Source organism: Copadichromis virginalis, linkage group LG2 (assembly GCF_057382275.1).
Source record: "Copadichromis virginalis isolate Kocher_CV1m ecotype Utaka linkage group LG2, C_Virginalis_male_GT1.1, whole genome shotgun sequence".
Taxonomy (NCBI): domain Eukaryota; kingdom Metazoa; phylum Chordata; class Actinopteri; order Cichliformes; family Cichlidae; genus Copadichromis; species Copadichromis virginalis.
This window is the reverse complement of record NC_140619.1, coordinates 26,926,094-26,945,811: the sequence shown is the minus strand read 5'-3', so window position 1 is coordinate 26,945,811 and position 19,718 is coordinate 26,926,094. Positions and strand designations below refer to the sequence as shown.

General features: G+C 41.8%; 1 protein-coding gene and 1 long non-coding RNA gene across 3 annotated transcripts; one reads left to right on the top strand and one right to left on the bottom strand.

Annotated features, from left to right (window-relative positions):
• Positions 1–743: 743 nt before the first annotated feature.
• Positions 744–17,218, bottom strand: LOC146717450 (uncharacterized). The gene is made up of 4 exons (XR_014923421.1): positions 17,157–17,218; positions 16,693–16,939; positions 16,349–16,447; positions 744–1,457 (listed from the first exon to the last, which is right to left on the bottom strand). It is a non-coding gene; the product is annotated as an uncharacterized LOC146717450 (long non-coding RNA).
• Positions 7,211–19,507, top strand: eda (ectodysplasin A). 2 transcript variants are annotated; one of them, XM_085476361.1, is made up of 8 exons: positions 7,211–7,666; positions 14,296–14,395; positions 16,442–16,480; positions 16,717–16,887; positions 17,209–17,243; positions 17,370–17,421; positions 17,934–18,058; positions 18,401–19,507. In XM_085476361.1, exons 1-8 carry the CDS (start codon positions 7,340–7,342, stop codon positions 18,662–18,664), a joined length of 1,113 nt encoding a protein of 370 aa, XP_085332487.1. In that variant the 5' UTR covers positions 7,211–7,339; the 3' UTR covers positions 18,665–19,507. The 2 variants fall into 2 exon arrangements, with proteins under 2 accessions (XP_085332487.1, XP_085332478.1); XM_085476352.1 differs by having other exon boundaries at positions 17,934–18,064.
• The last annotated feature ends 211 nt before the right edge of the window (positions 19,508–19,718 follow it).

Genomic DNA, 19,718 nt, shown 5'->3' with positions numbered 1-19,718 from the left:
TGGGCGTCCTGGCAAATTCCGCTCAAGGTCAGAAAAAGACAAAAAAACAAAAAACAAAAGGTATATTTTTAACTCTACAGGCTTCGGTTAGCATGTGAAGTGTTAAAGTTTGAAAATCCAAAAACATTCAGCTGCCATATTCTCTAACAGAATATGGCAGCACACTTAGGTTTGTTTGGCCATAATGCACAATGCCAAACACTGCATATCAGAGCAAACACCGCATACTAACTGCCAAGCACGGTGGTGGAGTAGCAATTATGTGAGCTTGTTTTGCAGCCACAGGACCTGGGCACTTTGCAAACATTGAGTTGACCATGAACTCCTCTGTATATCAAAGTATTCTAGAGTCAAATGTGAGGCCAGTTATCTCAAGCACAGCAGTAAAACTACGACAGAATAACTGAAATAGGAAATAATCACGGTGCTGCAATGGCCCAGGCAAAGTCCAGATTCCAACCCCACTGACAGGCTGTGAGAGAATCTTAACAAAGCTGCGCATAAATGAATACCCACAGACCCCAATGAACTGAAGCAAGAATGAAAAAAGAGTGCGAGAGACTGACAAAGAAAAGTCACAGAGAAAACAGTAACTTTTGCTTTTTTTTCAGGTCTACAACTATCAAATGTATGACTGTTTAGGGATAAAAGGGCTCTGATAAACGTACCACAATACCTACAGGAAAAAAAACAGGTAAAAGCTAACTACCATTTGGTGAACTTTATTGATATTTAGAGGCGACTGTAGATGACAGTATTAGCCATACACTCCTAATAACTAACAAACATGTTAAACATGTTGCCTTGTTAATTATTGATTACATTAAAAAGTGAACAGTTGTGTTAAATCGTACACTCTATTTTCATGTCCATAAAATAGTTATAAATAAACACCGGAGCATCTTCCACTCTGCACTTAATGTGACATGAGCATGCTGCATGTTATGCTGATCTTCAGTTTTTTTAATAATAACAATATACTAACACTATACTAACACAACAGGATACTCAAAGAGGGCTGACCTTTTCATCTTTTTTTATCAAAACATCACATTTTAATATGCTGTTCAAAAAATTACAAGAGCTCTTTCTGATCAGAGTACATCAAGTCAATTACTATTCTGGGATATTGAAATGTTAAAAAGTTTTAACTGCTTTAGTGTTTAGTGAAACAAGCATACAGAGGTTGCACATGAAATCCTGGGATGCATTGTCAGACCCTACGCTGGTGCGGTGGGTCCTGAGTCACTCCTGGTGCACGACAATGTCCGGTTTCATGTGATGAGAGTATGCAGGCAGTTCCTGGAGGATAAAGAAATCGGTGCCACTGACTGTCCCCCCGGTTCGCCTGACCTAAATCTAATAAAACACCTCTGGGGCATTATTCTTCAGTCAGTCCAGCGCTGCCAGGTTGCACCTCAGACTGTCCAGGAGTTCAGTGATGCCCTGGTTCAGATCTGCAAGCAGATGCCCCAAGACACCATTCATTTTCTCACTGATCAAATGCCCCACTTTGATTTCTAGGGTGTTTTTGAATTCAGCCCCTTGTAGGTTGATCATTTTCATTTCCATCAAATGATGTGGCATCATGTCATTACTAGCACATTACCCAGTCCTTATCATTATAGATATCCAGCATGATTTTTCCCCACTGAAATCTGATGTGTTTTCAAAGTGTTCCTTTCATTTTTTGAGCAGTTACTCCTTAAACAACAACACTTATAGCCAAAAGTTGCTTTTAAGCACACAAATTCCATAAAAAATGTACATACATTTCAGGTGACAAAATTCCAATGTGATTTAAACTTCCACTTTGTGATCATGTAATCTTTAGAAATGCAGAGAAAGAGCATAGAGCTTTACATTTGTGTTTATTTCCTTTATTATGTATATGGGTCAACAATAAGGCATACTTAGTACCTTTCAACAAAATGCTTTAGTGTTATTGGACGCAACTTTAATGTTGAGTTGTTTCTTGCAGCAGTGTGTCTGTGTGTGTGTCTGTGTGTGTGTCTGTGTGAAAAAACTCTGAGAAACACACTCTGTGACACTTTCCAAATGGCAGAGAAATAAAGTTAGTGAGTGAACATAGTGGAGCACTGAGGGGCGAAAGAGCCAGATAATTCCATTGGGAGAGATGAAAACTTGAGCTAAGCTGGAAAGAAACAGGATTCCTAATGAATTCGAATGGTGAACTTTTTAATGTGTCAGCCTTGTGTTCACAGCTTGCTCTACTTCCCTTTAAGTGTCCAAAGAAATAAATGAGAGCTATAAACTACAGTATTGTGCAAGTCTTGAGCCACCACTCATTTCTTTGTCTTTTGCTAGGAAAGAGTTTGTAGAATTCTAACAAGCTTAAAAGTCAATAATTTGATATGACTGTGTTTATTCTTCAACACAGGCTGAACTTTCTTAAGTAATCTTCAGGAATAGTTTTCCAGGCTTCTTGAAGGACATTCAAAGCTCTTCTTTGACTTCTGGTCAGTTTTCTCTCAAGATGATCCCACACTGCTTCATTAATGTTGAGGTGCAACCTCTGGGGAGGCCAATCCATGTATCCCTAGTGATGCACTAAACATTTTTCTATCCAAGTATGCTTTCATTGCACTGGTAATGTATTAGGGATCGTTGTCATGCTGGAAAATGAAGCCACTGCCTATAAGACACTTTCCAGATGGTACTGAATGGTGGATCAAAATATTATTGTGCTCATAATTCAATCGATTTGGAAACCATGACCATGAGCCTCCAACGTGTTTTACAGATGAATCTAGACCCTCATGTTGTGTCTCTTTTCTGACCTCCTTTGGATTCCATAAGACTCGTTGATACTGATTTTCCCAGTCCAGTTCTTGTGTAATTTGGCATACCTCAACCTTTTCTCCTTGCTTTCCTTCATTATGAATGGCTTCTTGACAGCCACCCTTCCACTGAGACCAATTCTGATGAGATTTTGGTGAACAGCAGTTGGATCACCTTAATGGTCAGAGGCATTCTTAGTCTTGTGTCAGGGTTTTGCTGGATTTTTCCTTTTCTTAAATATATGTTTTATAGATCATTTATATAGTTTTATAGTGCTGATAATTCTTCATTTGGTCCAGTCCATTGGTCCAGTTTCCTTTTTAAAGATAGTTTTTAGTTCTTCGAGCATCACCTTGTTGGTGCAAAAATACTATTTTATACCTGTGAAACTGGTATTTTTCATGGATTCAACTAAATAAATTTGTACAAAAACAATAATATTTTGAGAAAGGCTGCTAGTTAGAAAGTATCTAAAGATACCATTTAACCTCCTAAGACCCGAACTCTTCCACGACATGCATTTTTAATTTCTCTTTATATTTGGGCATATTGGGGCCCGATGAATGTAAAAACAAAGAATTACCTGATTTTTTTTTTTTTTTACCTTATTTTGTTTTTAAGAAAAATAAGAGCCACATATGAGGATATTCGTTTGAAATTTTGATAGAACAGTGGCAGTATAATGTCCTCGTAAGTGGATATCAGGCCCATGTAGAACAAAATTGAGTATTTTAGTCTAAATAACCCAAAATGTGATGTCCACATATGTGGACGTCAGGTCCTAGGAGGTTAAAATTGGTTATTTGATAAGTTTTCTGGCAAGGTTAGACACACCACTGGCTCATTCCTTACGTTATGTGCCTCTTTTATGCTTAATGATTCATGATTCTGTGTTATGTAGTTTAAAAAACATTTATCTGAAAATGGTCAGATACAAGGACTGGACTAAAAATGAGTGGAAATGTCAAAAAAAGACAAAACAAACTTTTGCCACTGAACTATTCCTCAATACCACTAAAGATTAAAAATCCTCTGAAGCAAAATATAAAGAAACGGGGGTGACTCAATACTTTTGCACAGTAGTGTACATAGATTATATGAAGTATTTTTTTAAATAGTTTCTTTTTATGCTGTTCTCATCTTCTTTTTCAAAAATACTGTTTAAGATCATGTTTGATATCAAACAGCATATAAAACTACATCATGAATTGCTATAAAAAGACTAATCAACCAATGATGATTGGTTAATGTATAAGAATTTCTAATAATTTAATATTCTAGGAGAGTTGGATTGCATATCCTAATCTTCATTTTTTATTTGTAAAAGTCTATTTTTAGGGAGAGTGCAGCATTTTTAGAATGTTTTTAGATTTTAATGTGATAGCTTTTACTGTACAGTTTATGGGTTTTTTTGTTGTTGTTGTTGTTGTCTGGATTACTTCATATGTAATAAATATCTATTAAAAGAGTTAGTGAATTTCTGTTAATACTACTACTTTGCTGTATATGTCCTTTGTTGCATGCCATACTCTCCTTTCTCAGTCTGTGTTTCCTGTCTTTATCTACTCTGTCCACATTTAATAAAGGTGAAATGCTACGAAACAATAAAAAAACAAGTCCTGTTAATGAATAAGTCCAAATAGCATTGTTTCCCCTGAAAACCATTGCCTTCAGAAAAGACACAAAACAGCATTTTGCATGCTAAAAAGGCCACTAAACTCAAGCGATTCTTTGTGGAATAAAAAAAAAATCAATTAAGTTACTCACACCGGATTGGTACTGAACTGCACACAGCAGTCAGCAAACAGAAAGAAAAGGAAAAAGAGAGAAAGGTAAAGGAACAAAAGCAGCACAGTACAAAAAGACCAGAGAGCAGGAGAGAGAGAGAGAGCTCCAATCTTGATAAGGACTCTTAAGATAGACACCCACAATGCGAGTGGATGAATCATTGTCCGGGGAAATGGCAGAGATGGTCCAATTTACTGGAGATTTATAGGTAGGAAATCAAATGTCACAGTATATCAATTAGTCAAGGTTACACCTCTCCAATTCAATGTGCAGAAACAGCAAGTCCTTCCTGAGAAGGTGATGTACGTGGTGCAGAGGTCCAAAACAATTTACGCGTGTAGTGGCATTATACTGCTGGGTTTGAATCGTTTTAGCTCAAATTTGAGTCCTCCTAATAGCAAATGAAAGTTGATTTGAATTTGCGTTCTTATCAGAGGACTAGAGAGGAACTCTTCAGCCAAGAGCATCTTCCAGCAGCCTCCCAGAGCCACAGCCCAACTGCTCAACTCTCCGTGGCAAAATATAAGAGCGCCTATTCCTTCTGTAAAACTCTATCATCTGGCAGGGAAAGCCTCTAAATCTTGTTATAAGCTCAGAGAGGATAGAGTGGCACACCATTTATGAATGCCGCATTGAAGCCCGGGGGACGTTATACGAATTACTCCTGCTCTTTTCAATGCCAAAAAACCCAATCACGATAAAACTGGTTTCATTTGTCACAGGCTTTAATGTTGAGTTGTGTTGTCTGAAACAAGGCAGGGGATAGAAGATAGGCGCATTGAGTTGAGTTTGACCTTTAGCTAAGGCCTCCTCAAAAGCAAATAAGTTTTTTTGTTTAGTTTTTAAATAATGCAATAAATAACCTAGGGGAATCCTTCATATACATTTATATAGAATAAAAAAACATTTTAAAATGTGACCATTTGTCTGAAAATACAGGAAGTGCGTGCCCTTAACTATTCCAGTCCTAAATCATCTGCTTCTAAAAGTCAGATGAGAAGCGTGGCAAACGTGCTTAGGCTGAGCCCTCAGTCACAGCTCCTATGAGGGTTACTTTGAAAATCTTTCTCTCTTCAATTTCACTATCGTATGCTAACAATGAGGAAATGACTTCTCAGGAGAGAAAGGGGATGATGCTGAGGACACAATCTCAGAGATGCTATATGAGGCTATGCAAGATGTATTTACATGTTAATATGCAACTTGCATGGCGCTGGGTTTTTTTTTGTTTGTTTGTTTCTTGTTTTGTTTTTTTTAGTTCAACTTTATGAGGGCACTGGAATGCAGCGTTATTGATTTATGGCTTGGCAATGCTGCCCTTCAGTGGCAGCTGACTAGAATCACTTTTTTTTCTCCTCTAGATGAGCTGGTGAAAGGAAACTAATTGTGCATGGGGGGGAAAACGTGATGATATAGTGGCAGTGGGAATTGGCTGAACCAAAAGAAATACAATAACAGATTCTTATATTTGTACAGTGGTAAACTTCACAGTAATATATATAGAGAGAGTACACAGTGATGAAATGCCATTCATTGAAATTCCAAAAGCCACTTTTCATCATTATTTAGCCTGTAATATCGAGTGAGACCTAGTATGAGTCTCCCAGCCTGAAAATGTTTACCTCCATATAGGTCAAGTGCACACAAATGTCAGGGTTTGCCCCAGTGAAATAAAGACAGATGTTTGGCAGCAGTTGCCCGGAAAACTAATCTAACGAGGTGATCTATCAGCCCTCCGAGTCTCTGCCCTGCTTAGGGGCCCGAAGACGGCCAGATTCACAGGCTACCTCTGGTTCTTGGAGATCAAAGTGTCGAGTTTGGATTTTGAAAATGTGCAAACCACAAAGCCCACATTCAGCCTAGTTAAAGCATTGTTCTCAGCGGGCATTTTTGTAACACAAATGTCAAACCGTTCCCTGGATCCAGCCGAATGACACATGTTTAGATTATTTGATGGTGTTGTACACAAAGTGACGCTGACCTCACCGTGACACCGACTCCCTTCCAGGCCCACTATCATAATGTTGAGCCTGACAGAGTTCAGATGCACTAACCTATAATCAGATAATTTGTAGAATGTTTAAGAACATAATTTGTACTACTTTTCCACTCTTTGATGATTGCAGTGTAACCATCAACCGCTTGTTCTCTTTCAATAACAATACCGGGCAGTATTTTCTGAATCAGTTCTTCACACAGGACCACCACTTCATGTGCCACCCACATAACAAAACCAAGTGCCAAACAAAGCAGGCCAGTGAAAAATTGCATGTCCAAACCCCTAAAACACATTTTTAAAAAAGCACACATATAAACATTATACATTACACCGGTGACAACCCCCCTTTTCCTATTCACACTCGGGTAAGATATAATAAATCACTGAAAGAAGTCCATGAAATAATCACACAACACTGAACAACAAACATAAGAAAAGAGCGGGGGAAGAAATTCTCACATCTTTGTCTCAGAGGCGTTGCAGTAGCTCCTTCTCTCCATCGGGTGTCGCTCAACCACTGCACCTACTGCATCCACCCCCCCCAACCTCTGGGCTGCTAATTGCGCCGGACCAATCACAGGAGAGGTGGGCGGGTTTCCATTGTTACTACAGATACTCCGAGAAGTTTGCACCGACCTGCTGCAGCTGCACCTATGAGTCTCCATGTAAATGAATAGCCGCGGCCCGCGCGAGACAGACGAGCCGATTATGCCGAGATAAGGAGCATATGACTCGCCCCTCCGTCCGATAATGGCACGCGATGGTTCATCCGCGGAGGATTTCCCGGACAAAGTGATGCCCATAGCGGCTCCGTGCACGTGCAGCAAGAAGTGCAGGAGTCGGAGCAGCAGCGTTGTGTTCCTGGGATTATTCCTGCTGTCGCTGACCCTTCACGCTGTCACCCTCGTCTGCTATTTGGACCTTCGGTCCCAGGTCAAAAGGGAAATTATTCACCAGAAGCGGGACTCAGTGATGACACTGGCGGGGAGTGACCTGGCTGACCCGGCGGAGGTGCTCTCGCTCAGCCACCCAGTCCGACTGGACTCCGGCAGCAGCCGCGGAGGAGAGAGTCGTGAGGTAAAAAAAAAACAAAGACTTAATGAAGAGACACCGGAGCTTCTTTAAGGCGACATTGTTGTCATTCCTCACGCGGAGGCTGTTCGTGTTCATTCACCTCCGCTCGGTCCTCCTGTTCCCGGTATCACGGTGTCAGGTTTTGTGTCTGCGCTGTTACGGCATGTTTCTGGGCAACTTCTTTTACAGTAGCCTGTCACGGCGTTTTATCAGCTCAGTTTCCAGACAAGTATGTTTTTTGGGGTTTTTGTTTTTGAAAGGATGGATTTGCGCCCCCGTGTGCGTCATTCCGCCTTTCTGGACTGAGACGCGCTAAAAGGTGTAGGCTTTAAATCTTGTCACCTAGCCAGTGTCTCTGGTTCAGGTAAACACATCCAGGGTGGGCATAAGTTGAACAAGAATTAGGGCAGTTGTGGTTCCGATTTTTGCCTTTGTTGAGTAAAGAAAATCCTTTCTTTCATTTATTTATTTTTTGTGGGGGGGAAATAACTTTCAGTAAACTCATTGATTAATATAATGGGCGAATTATTTATTAAGTAAAACCACATTTTAACCCAATTTGACTCGGTCCCAGAGCAGACAGAAGTCCAGTACTCAGAACTTAGGCAACCTGCCCAGCTGGAATCGCAGAGGCAGGTCAGGCTATGTGCTGGAGCAGGTGGACAGAAAATTAACTGGATCACCAGCAGGTGCAAAGCCCAAGGGCTGATGTAAATTCATCAGGACTTTAGATGAGGGTACTTGGTACTTGGAGCAAAGCCAGCCCCACTTCTTGTGTGTTTTCTTCCTTGGCAGCAGGGCTGACTGAACGGTCATTTGTGTTGTCTGTGGCTTTTGGCAACAACCCACTAACCACTAAGACCACCACAACACCACCACACACACACACACACTACCTCCCTAATTTCATCAGCACAAAAGGCCCGAGTGCACCTCTCAACTTTGCATTGCTTGCTCAATTAGCTCATATGTCAGCAGTTGTGTAACCTTTTAACAGAGAAAATTATATTCTGTGTGTGGGGGGGGGCATTGGCTGGACATTTAGTTGTGCAGAGCTGTCAGCTGGATAACCAACCAGAGGAATTCAAGTTATCCAGGATGGGCGCATTTATTCCTCAGTAGGAAAGATTAATGAGATCCATTGCTCATATTTGGATTTGCTCCGTTAACATTTTCCTTTCATGAGCTCAGCCTATTAATTTAGTCCTCTGTGTGTCCTCTTTGCTAAGCTTATTTTAGATAGTAGTGGTTTCCTCCAGTTAAAGCCGAGTGAGATGGGCCTGGTATTTGGCCCAGATGGTGACGCTTCATGAGGTGAAAGACTGTGGCCCAGCTGTAAATATTTAACAGTGCTGTGATGCTGTCCTTGCCAGATGTCTGCATTAAACAACTCTGATTACACATCCCACAGTTTACATAGTTGGAGAAACAGGAGCATGTGGCATTTAGACGCAGCAGCCACACTTGTTAGCTTTTCTGGCATTTCCTTTGAAGGATCTTTCTTCTTCTTTTTTTTTGGGGGGGGGGGTTAAAATTGTTTATTGGATTTTTCACACAGCTCTTCATCAAAGGCACTTCAGGAGCATTGGGGAAATTTCACGTGATGGCCAGGTATATACAGACAAGTATAACCAAAAACATGAGATGCCTTGAGAAAGCTAAAGCAAAGTACAGTAACGTCAGGTCCATACCAACACAGGCCAGCTTTCCAACAGCATATATGATACAGCGAGGCTCTGTTGTCACGTAAGTGCAGTGCTGCAGCCTCCGTTCAGATGGACCTGTTTTGTGGTCGAATTGTGTCTTGAAAAACCCAAGCGGTGTGGTCTGTCGGCATGTAAAAGCAACCTTAACATCCGGCCATTCAGCAGGGCTGGTCAGTGTCAAACAAAACTAGAGAGCGCCAACGCATTGGCATCACACCAACCGTGACGCCCAGGTACAGAGTGGTTGCGGCGTTAGTACGTAATACTTCATACATATGAGCATAACCACACCTGTCTTTGAAGTCAGCCTTAATGTTGATGTCAGCTACACACCTGTGGGATAGCGACAGAGAGTCTTTCTGATAGGTCCCACTGCAGTTGTTGTGTCAGGAGCAAATTTTGCCACAATGAATTAATGAAAAGATGATTTTATTTTTTAAATTTTTTTTGGTTAGTTGAAGTCATGATATCAAGGAAGAATAAAGTTGTTTGAAGTGAAAATCAGCTGTCTTAGCACTAAACTAGTTTTAAATGATATAAATATATTTATTCTTTTCCCTTCTACTCTTAAGTTAGTTTTTTTTTTTCTTGAATGTTTAATCTTGCCAACACTTGTCATTTTTTCCACTGAAAGAAAACACAAGTAGAGTTATTACTGAGGCTTGGCCTTCTCTTTGCAGTTTCTTTTTGCAGATGCACACCTGATCTGAAGGTCATGATCGTGGCTAAAACTTCCAGATAAGAATCTTGGCTGTACAAGCCGTGATACTACAAGTGTGTAATCGGTTTCCAGAATCTCTCCCTGAACAGGGGAGGAAAGGCCCGTGAGGTGATGCGAGGCGAAAAAAGAAAATAACCAAAAGCTATCAAACTGAGTTCAGACTCTGTGTGGGACCATTTGTGTCTCCTTGGATGTTTTACAAAAAAAAACATTTTATAATTTTCATTTTCTCAGATGTAAGCACAGTATTGGAAACAATATTGTTTTGCAGACAAAGCTGGCACTGTTTATAGGTCTTAAGAGATCTAAACTATGCAGTCAAACCACAAGTGGAAATATGAAATGTTTGGTAACAGAAATTCATTTAGTTTCTTTGGAAACAGTTAAATTTTGAGCACTAATTTAAAAGCTCTCACTTTTTTCAGATCTTTCTAGCTGCTTCTTAATGAGTCGATGATCTGTTCATTTATGATCTGGGCCCACAAAGTGAACAAACAGTCGTCACCTCACCAGTCGCAGTGGGTATGCCCGTGAGCAAGGCAGTAAATCCCAGCTGTCCAGCAGACCCCGCATAGTTCCCAACAGTAAAAAATCCCCTTCCCAGGTGTGTGTGTGTGTGTGTGTGTGTGGGGGGGGCGCTAAAATCTGTGCCACAAATGTGATGTAAGGCGAGCGAGAGCAAGTGTCTCCCTCAGTCAGCCTGACCCTCGTTCACCTTACAGCAGCGAGTGAAATGTAATAAACGTCCACAGAAACATTTCAAAATGTAAGCTCAGAGAGCGTTTTACTCTTGAGCCTAACACTTTTCTTATAGCTATTATATGAAATAATTTTCCTCTCTGATGTATGCCTTTAAAGTCCCCCCGAAGAACAGATGCTAAAACATCTGGAGTCTAGTTAACGGCTATTAAAAAAGTCAGTTTGATGGGACGCAAAGTCCTCAGCAGCGTACAAGCTCTGGGGCGCCCGGGTGGGCTGTCACCCACATCTACTTTAATTGTGACCGCTGCATAATTGGTTAAAACAGCAGTATCGTACATGCGCTGAGAGCAGGTCGACATATCAGGGATCAATCAGCGCAGACATAAAAGCACAAGTCGTGAGAGCAGAAACATCAGAAATGGCGAGGCTGCGAGCGTTTGCTCCGTATAAGCTTGAATCGTCTTGACAGACAGATGGCGTAGACGCCCAGTAAAGATTGAGTCCAGAGTTGCAAACATCCACGATAATAATAAATTCTCAAGGCCTTCTTAGCACTCAACAAGGAGTAGGTTTGCCAGCGAGTGTTGCAACAATTTGAAAAGTGATTGGCTGCTGACAGGCTACATTTCCCTTAGGTTGAGCTCCACAGATTTTCAGATGACAATCTATGCATAGCGTTATTAAATTACCCAAGTTATGGTTAAAAACACATGGCCTTTCAAAGAGCGGGCTCTGATACGGGCTATGGGGAGGATCCTTTTCTTTAAGTGATATTTAAGAAGAAAACGCAAAGTCGCTGTCGGACCCAGGAGTGCACATCACAGGAATATTAGGTGTAATCAGCTCTCAGGAGTATGCATGCCACTGAACTTGGTAATGCCCATTCAGCCAGTGATGGGCATGTAAATCGCAACCACACCCAAACAGCCCTCAGTTTCACCGTCTCAAGCTTTGCAACATCAAATTTTCAACTACAACTTAGCGGCCACTAACTGTTATTGACTTTGCAAGATTTACAGACAACGCTGCAGCCAGAAAGTCTGTATTTGTGGAAAACTGTGAGTAAAAAATGCTACTGGAGACCTGCAGCATTTTATTTCTTGCATTACACTTGAAATGCTGCAAATATCAAGGACCTTTTGAGGCTAACTGGTAAGAATATATGCAGTTTGTAATAGTAAGTGTTAATAAGGCAAAAAAAGGAGTCTTGTTATCCCAAAATTACACATCCCTGGGGTGATTGAATTTTAGTCATATCCTCACGAAGCAACAGGGAATCTGCGCGCAACAGCAACCCCCACTCTTTGAAGATTTGAAAGCCCTCTAATTAATAGCATTTTTTTCTCCCCATGCGCTGAAAAAGAATGGTTTACTCAATAGTTGGCACTTGGCATACATACCAACACATTGTCATCCTGATTTACTGTAACTCTGCGTGCCTTTGAAGGGTACGAAGGCTGTAAATGTTGTAATGAAGTGAAATGAAGCAAAAAAGGGCGAAAAACCATTTCTCATAGTCATATAATGGAAGGAGAAGAAGAAAAAAAAATCACTTTGTTGCCTTCATCTAAAGTACGATGCGCACCAGTTTGGTAGTAGCCCCGTAGACTGCTTGTTTGTCTTCTGTCGTTCTGCAGGGGCTTAATCTCGGGCCAGAAATTGGCTGTTGAATCATGTTTGGCTGTCAGAACAGAAGAAAGTGTAACGCCATATGGCTGAATATACACCACAAATCCTTTGAGAGGTAAAAGCTAGCCCCCCCCCCCGGTATGCCAACAGCTGGAGAGGAGATGTGGAGGCACCTGCGCACCAAATGAACAGCAAACGTTGCCGCTCGCAGGAACATCTGGAGGTCTGCGCGCCGATAATCTGTTCCAACACACAGTCCTCCATCAAGCTGGAATTCCCGTGCTCGTAAGGTCAGACACAGCTGGCAGCTGGTCAGGGATGTAGACGCTAACTGCGTCGAACTTGCCTAACACAGTCGGTGTCAGGTGTTTGACATGATACATCTCATCCCCCATCCAGAGGGGGGGAAAAAAGGAGGGTTCCCACATCTGAGACGAGGTATAGAAGAAATTCGAACCATAACTTCTTTTCGTGTTTTGCAGCGGCTCCGCCTTGTAAAGGCCCACAAAAAGACCCTGGGAGTTCACGCTGCTTTCAGGAGAAGGAGCTTACTTGTCATCGCGACTTAATAACGATGTTTACTCGAGTGTCACAGATGGAAACAGGGAATATATCATCCTGGGCACTACTGGGGTAGGCCCCCCAAGGAAGGCCAAAGTGTCTGTCGGTAAGCTTGTCTGCTTTGTTTCTAAGCAGTAAGGCGAGCCGATACGTGGTTATTTATTATCTTTTGATCCGTGCTAAGGTGCCGCATGCGTCACTGCTTTGGTAGATGTCAGTTATCCAAACACCGAGCAGATGTCCAGCTCTCTACAAGCTGTCTGGTTGTCAGCAATGGAGGGCCTTAATGTCTCGGGCTATTACTTTTTATTTATGCTGACACCCCAAAGTGTGACCAAAAAGCTGTCTCGTTTACTGCGAGGCCTGATGAAAAGAGTTGGCTTTGGGTGGTCTCGTTTGTGTTTTCAGTGCCAGTTTTTGAGTTTTTTTTTTTTTGGGGGGGGGTTTTGGTTTTTTTGTTGTTGTTTTTTGTTTTCTGGGAATCCTCCAAAGATGTGATCACAAACTGGCTGTTCAAACAGAAAGCGACTTGGAGCAATCCATATTTTAAACTCTAAATCCTTAGCACGAAACATTGCCTTGTCAGCACCAGACACGTCTCGAATGTCTTACAGTCGGGTCAGTGCGTCCTACCGAGTTCATGTGAATGTAGGTCGACCAGAACCAGTCCCAGATGAACAAACGTGCGGTTTGTCCCGCCGCTCACTTGCCCATGGGAACAATCCGCCGCTGTAGTGCAACTTCCCCTGTTTTTAGGGATGAGCTCAGACCAGACCAGCTACATCAGATCCTTTTCCTTTGACAATTTATTTTGTAGCTTATTCATGCCAACACTGAATGGGGCTGGGACCAGGTGCCATATGAATGGGTATTGCTCTCAGATTAACCGCAGTTCATGTCCTCCTTTTGTATAAAAAGGTGAATTTTAGAAGCAGTCGTGTCCAGGTGACTGTCTCAAACATCAGAAACTCAGACAAAAGTGACTTGGGTTACAGGATGCGTTACAGCCCAAATGGGACAGACAATGACTTGGCCGCATGTGAATGTGCTGGCTGACAGTCTCGCATCTTTTCAACTGCCCCAAGTTGTGTCTGTGCAAACATTATACCCCCGAAGAATAGAAAAGGCCACTTGTAGCAAGAGTTTCGCTCTCAAAAACTTTGTAGCATTCAGCCCTTTTGTGTTGGGTTCACCGAATTCATCTAAGGTGGCAGCAGCTGGTAACAATAGGCGCAGCGTGCTCAAAAGATGTGGCACCTTTTTCCATGCGTAATTTTCCGTCTTTAATGATATTTTCCTTTGTGTCCCACCAGGAGAAGTTACTGTACAGAAAAGCTGACTTCCACGGCACAGAGGATAACAGGGGCATAACTCAGCGAGCGAAAAGAAGCCCCGGCAAGGAGCCAGAAACAGGTGCAGCCCTTTTTTTGCGTGTGTTATGAGCATTTGACATCCTTTAATACTATTGTCTCTTTGATCTTTACGCCTTGATACACAAGACTGTTTTTTGCCTCCTAAGTTGGTCTTCTGTTTTGTTTTTTGTTTTTGTTGGGGGGTTTTTCAAGCACATCATCTATTTTCCATTAATCATTAAAAAAAGAAACTAACTTTAGCTCTCTGGTTGCACCTGCATCAGTTTGTTTTCTGGATATGTACTTGGCAACTAGCGAGTCAACTGTTGAGCAATGTTTTCTGTAACACGCATTTGCTTGAACAGGACTCAATTAAGTGTAATTAACTGGCTTATGGTAGGCTTAGAGGTCTTACATTTTGCAAACTGTTTGCTGATGGTTTCTCACTTTCTTTCTTTGTGTGTGTGTGTGTGTGTGTGTGTGTGTGGAATTGATGTTTTATTGATTTGTGCTTACTTAACAAAGCAGCGCCACCGCATAATGTTGCCGTGTTTATAGAGCGAGAGATTCAATGGAATGGGATTGATTATTACTTGGATGGCAAACAAGGACAACAAGGAGTTTGGGAAGGCTGCACCAATTTGAAACAGACAACGAAGCCCGGGTCCCCCCCAATCCCCTGCCCCTCCACTAAAAATAACATTACGTCCACCAATTTTTTTTTTTTTTAATTTAAAGTAATTATTTTTTATTTTTCTTATTGTTTGAAGCTGTCAGCAAAGCAGTTATGTACTTTGGAGTCCAGCTGTGTTATCAGTGACATTAATATCGCAGCAGATGACAAAAAGTATACTGACTTTGTGAGTCATTTTCGAGAACCCGGCAACCATGCGTGAGCATAGCTTTCATTAATTCTGCTGAATTGATTTATGCTAATCAATAGCTCCGTGGTAAACCATGTGGCCGGTATGTCTGAATTTGCTTTTGTAGTTTGTTTTTTTTTTTTCTTTTTGTTTAGAATCTGCACTATGCAAATAAAAAAAAGGAGAAAGAAAAGGGAGGGAAGCCTTTGAAGTTTCACGTCTGAGTGCAACAAGTGCAGCACGATCACAAGGCATTCCAATGTCTGTCTCGTGACACTGAATACTTGGGGGCAAGTTTAGTGATTGTGTTTAAATTAGAAGAAAAAAACTCACCTTCGAGACTTTATACATAAATCAGTAAAGTCCCGAGCCTCTAAACACTAATCATTCCCAGGTCTCTCCTCTGCTCTTAGCGCACAGACAAAGGCTTTTGTAATCTCAGCCGTGTGTGTGTGTGTGTGTGTGTGTGTGTGTGTGTCTCCTGTGTTTGCACATGTGCGCACGTGTGTGCGTCCTCGGCACTCCTAACGGGCACCAGATTCCAGATAGGGCTGCTCGTTAAGAGAAATCTATGCGGATGCATCCAGTCATTTAGCCAGAGGAGAAACACTGGCCATATGTTTGAGGGGGGACTCAAACTGTGAGGGTTTAAGGTTAAATGGCCTTTGTAGTTATAATGACATGGTAAACACAAGAGCAACCGAGACAGCTTTTTGAAAAGGATTCTTCAGCTGTGCGCGGCACATATACGTGTGCGCGCACACACCCTCTTGCAGATGCAAACACTGAGAGTGCTTTCAAGCACTGACATAGATGCCCCACCAACATCCGTGCATGCACATCCATACACATGGTTGTAAAGGAGGAGACACGCACACACACAAACACACATGCACACACACACACTTTCATCTGCATTCTCCATCTGGGCTTAATTCAAAGAAAAGGATTTTGGCAGGATAAAGTATCTCTCTAATGATCTTCTCCAGTTCCACTGCCTGTGAATGCTTAAGGCACTTGTTCATACAGAGGAGGTGAAACCACACTTACAAATTACTACACTACAAGATACCACAGACTGACATACCTCCACTCTAGTGTTCAGTGCACACCATCTCAATCTGTTATTTCAGCCTATTTAGGATACCTACATGGAATGATCTGGATGCTCGATGTGTCATTTGAGATGATAATTGTTGAAGAGGGCATTTGAAGCTTAATCACGCTGCTTCGGTTTCTTTCAGAATCAACTGGAAAGGAAAAAAGGAAAGAGAAAAAAAGAGGTATGACAAAATCCGGCATACGTTTCTGTTATTATGGTCATTCATTTGACTGTTATCTGCTGCACGTTTCTACAAATGCACTTGAGAAGTCATCCAAAAACCGCCTTAACTCAAAGTGGGCGACAAGCTTTCAGTATCTATGTAAATGTAATACTTGCCGGCAAATTAGTGATTTGTGGTGATTTATAATTAAAACTAACTTGAGTGCTAACCGTTTATTCCATCTTTCTCCACAGTGAAAAAAAGGCCTGTGCCAGGACCACCTGGCCCTCCTGGTCCCCCAGGTCCACAGGGGCCACCGGGTATCCCTGGAATCCCAGGTATTCCAGGAAGCAATGTTGTGGGACCTGCAGGGCCTCCAGGACCTCCTGGGCCACAAGGACCACCAGGCGCTCAAGGTCCAGCAGGTATATAACTTGCATCGAATCCTCCTCAATAAGCAATACTCGAGCCAGAGAGCTTGAAAACGAGCAGAGAGATCCTTTTCTTAGATTACAGTTATTTCCTGTATCCAGACACTTTCCCACAGCAGAATGGGGCTCAAGTTGTCAAAATTGATTCACTCATTGCTCGCACTGTGAGAGTTTCTGGTGCAGGATGTCAAACATTGTGTGGAGCAGAAATGATCTATCTTTAAACTATGCCAGAGTTTGTTTTCTTTTAATCATCCTCTCACCTCGGCAGTGCAGAGGCCAGAATTTGAACACGTCTCCCTCTTGCTCTTGCAGGGGTTCCTGACAAGGGCAAAACAAAGGAATTCCAGGTAAGAGTATGTCACCGTTTTAAAATTTTGCATACAATTTTCTCCCAGTCGCAGCTTCTGGTGAAACAGCTGTTCTCCTGTTTTACGTGAATTTGGATTAGTCACCAGAGATCTTTTGTCTTCCAGCCAGCAGTGGTTCACTTGCAGGGGCAGGAAACTACGATCCAAGTCAGAGAAGGTGGGTGCTCAGTCTACGCTCATTTAGTCACAAAGAACAAAAAAGCATGCATAATCCCTGCCATTGGTTAAACACAGAGTTCTGGATGTGTGCTAATAGACGTGCCTGCTAAACCTCAGAATTACAAGAGAAAAAATATAAACACAGTAGATTGTTGACATGCAGTGAATGTTTATACTTGAGATCCAGCATGCCAGATTTGGTCATTTTTAAGTATTTCTGTGCTCACCAAGGATTTTCTATCCAGGGTAAATGTTACTGCCAGTTTTTACCCATAGCACTGTGTAGGATTATAGACATCCTAAAGTTATCCTATAGCCGTTTTACAATCTGGAATGGTAACTCATACTCATGTTGCATGCTAACTGATTCTGATTATCCTTCATCACATCACAGGTAAGCATCATTAGCAGGTTTATACTGTGTGTCAATGCTGAGCTCTGGTTGCAGTTAAGCTCTGCTGAAAGCTGTTTATGTTGACCCTCTTTGTGTGTTTGTTGTGACATGTTTAGATCTGTCTCAAGGCATCCTTAAGAATTGGAAGATGGTGTCCATCCATCACCGCGTGTTTAAAATGCACTCTCGCACTGGGCAGCTAGAGGTGCTGTTGGACGGTGTCTACTTCATATATAGTCAGGTAGAAGTGAGTACGGTCCTTGACGTAACTCTTTAAATTTACAGTTGATAGTCAAAAGAGCTGGCAGTCGTTCTAAAGCTAAGCTCAAGAATGACAGAGTTGACCTGTCTGCTTTGTTTAAGCATATACATGTTACCTTTTTAATGTAAGATGTATTTCTTTTGCCCTTTCCCTGTGGCTAAATGTGAAGCTTCATAACTCATATTCATGCTGGCTTCTTTAATATTGCAGCTGTTTCAGCTTTAAATAACCCCTGAAATTATCATGTGGAGTCGTACACACTTTAAAGTCTTGTGATTTGTATGCCCCCCTCCTCCGCCCCCTCCCCGCCCCATTTACCAGGTGTACTACCTCAACTTCACTGACATTGCCAGCTATGATGTGATGGTGGACTCCAGCCCATTCCTCCGCTGTACTTGCAGCATTGAGACGGGCCAGCGCAAATTCAACACCTGCTACACGGCTGGTGTGAGCCCACTCCGCGCTGGCCAAAAGATCTATATACGCATAGCTCATGAGTACACACTCATCAATATGACCAACCACACCACTTTCCTGGGAAGTGTCAGACTTGGAGAGGCTCCATCTGCTGGACAGAACGGATAACTGCACAGTCACCAGCACCCACCCCCAACCCCCCCCGATGCGTAACCAAAAAGCAGCAGTCACGTTAGCCCAGAATCACACTGCCTGTTCATCCTGCCTGACGTGGGATTGACACAGTAATTTAAAAGCCTATGTTTTGCCTCTGTTTAGAGGGCTGGTAAAAATTGAGGACGCCCCTTTAGTGACTTTTGTTCACTTTCACAGATGTCTGTATTCAAATGAACCAAATAAGACAACTTCTGCTGCCCTTTACTTTAATTTTGCGCAGAGATCGATGAACCAAATGTTCTCATCAGAGAGAAGTTTCTATTTGTAGTCGCCATTTTGTACCGGCAAAGACGGGATCTCTCTTTAAAGTGAGGAAGGACACTGTGTTGATGTATACTGAGTGCTGTTGAATGATAATCTTGTATCTCCAAAAAAACAAAAAACGCTAAAAATAGCTAAAATAGCTATTTGAAATGTTTTGTTCTGGGGCTTTGTTGGCCTTTTTTAATTCATTTGAATATATTAACATTTTTAAGAAAATGAAAGATGATGCAAATGTTCAACACAAGTATAAAAGTATCTATGCAAAGTAAAGAAAATCCACTAAAACTGGAGTTATAAGGTGTTCACAGAGCAACAGCACTATATATTTTGCGCGCATTTGCACTACAACATCCCTGCAGAATATCAGTGATATGTTTTGTTACAGTGCTATTGTTTAGTTACCTTATGAATGAATCCATGTAGAGAAATGATAGTTGTTAATACATGTCTGTACATACTGTATATAAAATGGGATATACTTTTGTAAATGGAGTTGATTGATGGATTAAAATGTTTCATTTTCTGTCTAAACCATTCGTCTCTTGTGTTTGTGCAGCCAGTGGTATTAATTTAAAAGGTTACAACTTCTCTTTCATATCGGACTGAGCTGGCACGAGTACTGACAAGAACAAATGATGCTCTGCGAGCGAGGCCTTTGTCTTTATTAAAATGTGGCTTTTTACTTCAACTGCGAGTTTCACAATACATCTCAGAGTTTGGCTGTAATTTTCATGCAGTCCAA

Bases quoted from the DNA above. Each gene is read 5' to 3' on its own strand.
- eda (XM_085476352.1), top strand. From the start codon at position 7,340: ATGGCACGCGATGGTTCATCCGCGGAGGATTTCCCGGACAAAGTGATG. The intron at 7,667-14,295 runs GTAAAAAAAAAA...GTGTCCCACCAG, and splicing joins GCGGAGGAGAGAGTCGTGAG to GAGAAGTTACTGTACAGAAA. The intron at 16,888-17,208 runs GTATATAACTTG...TTGCTCTTGCAG, and splicing joins AGGCGCTCAAGGTCCAGCAG to GGGTTCCTGACAAGGGCAAA.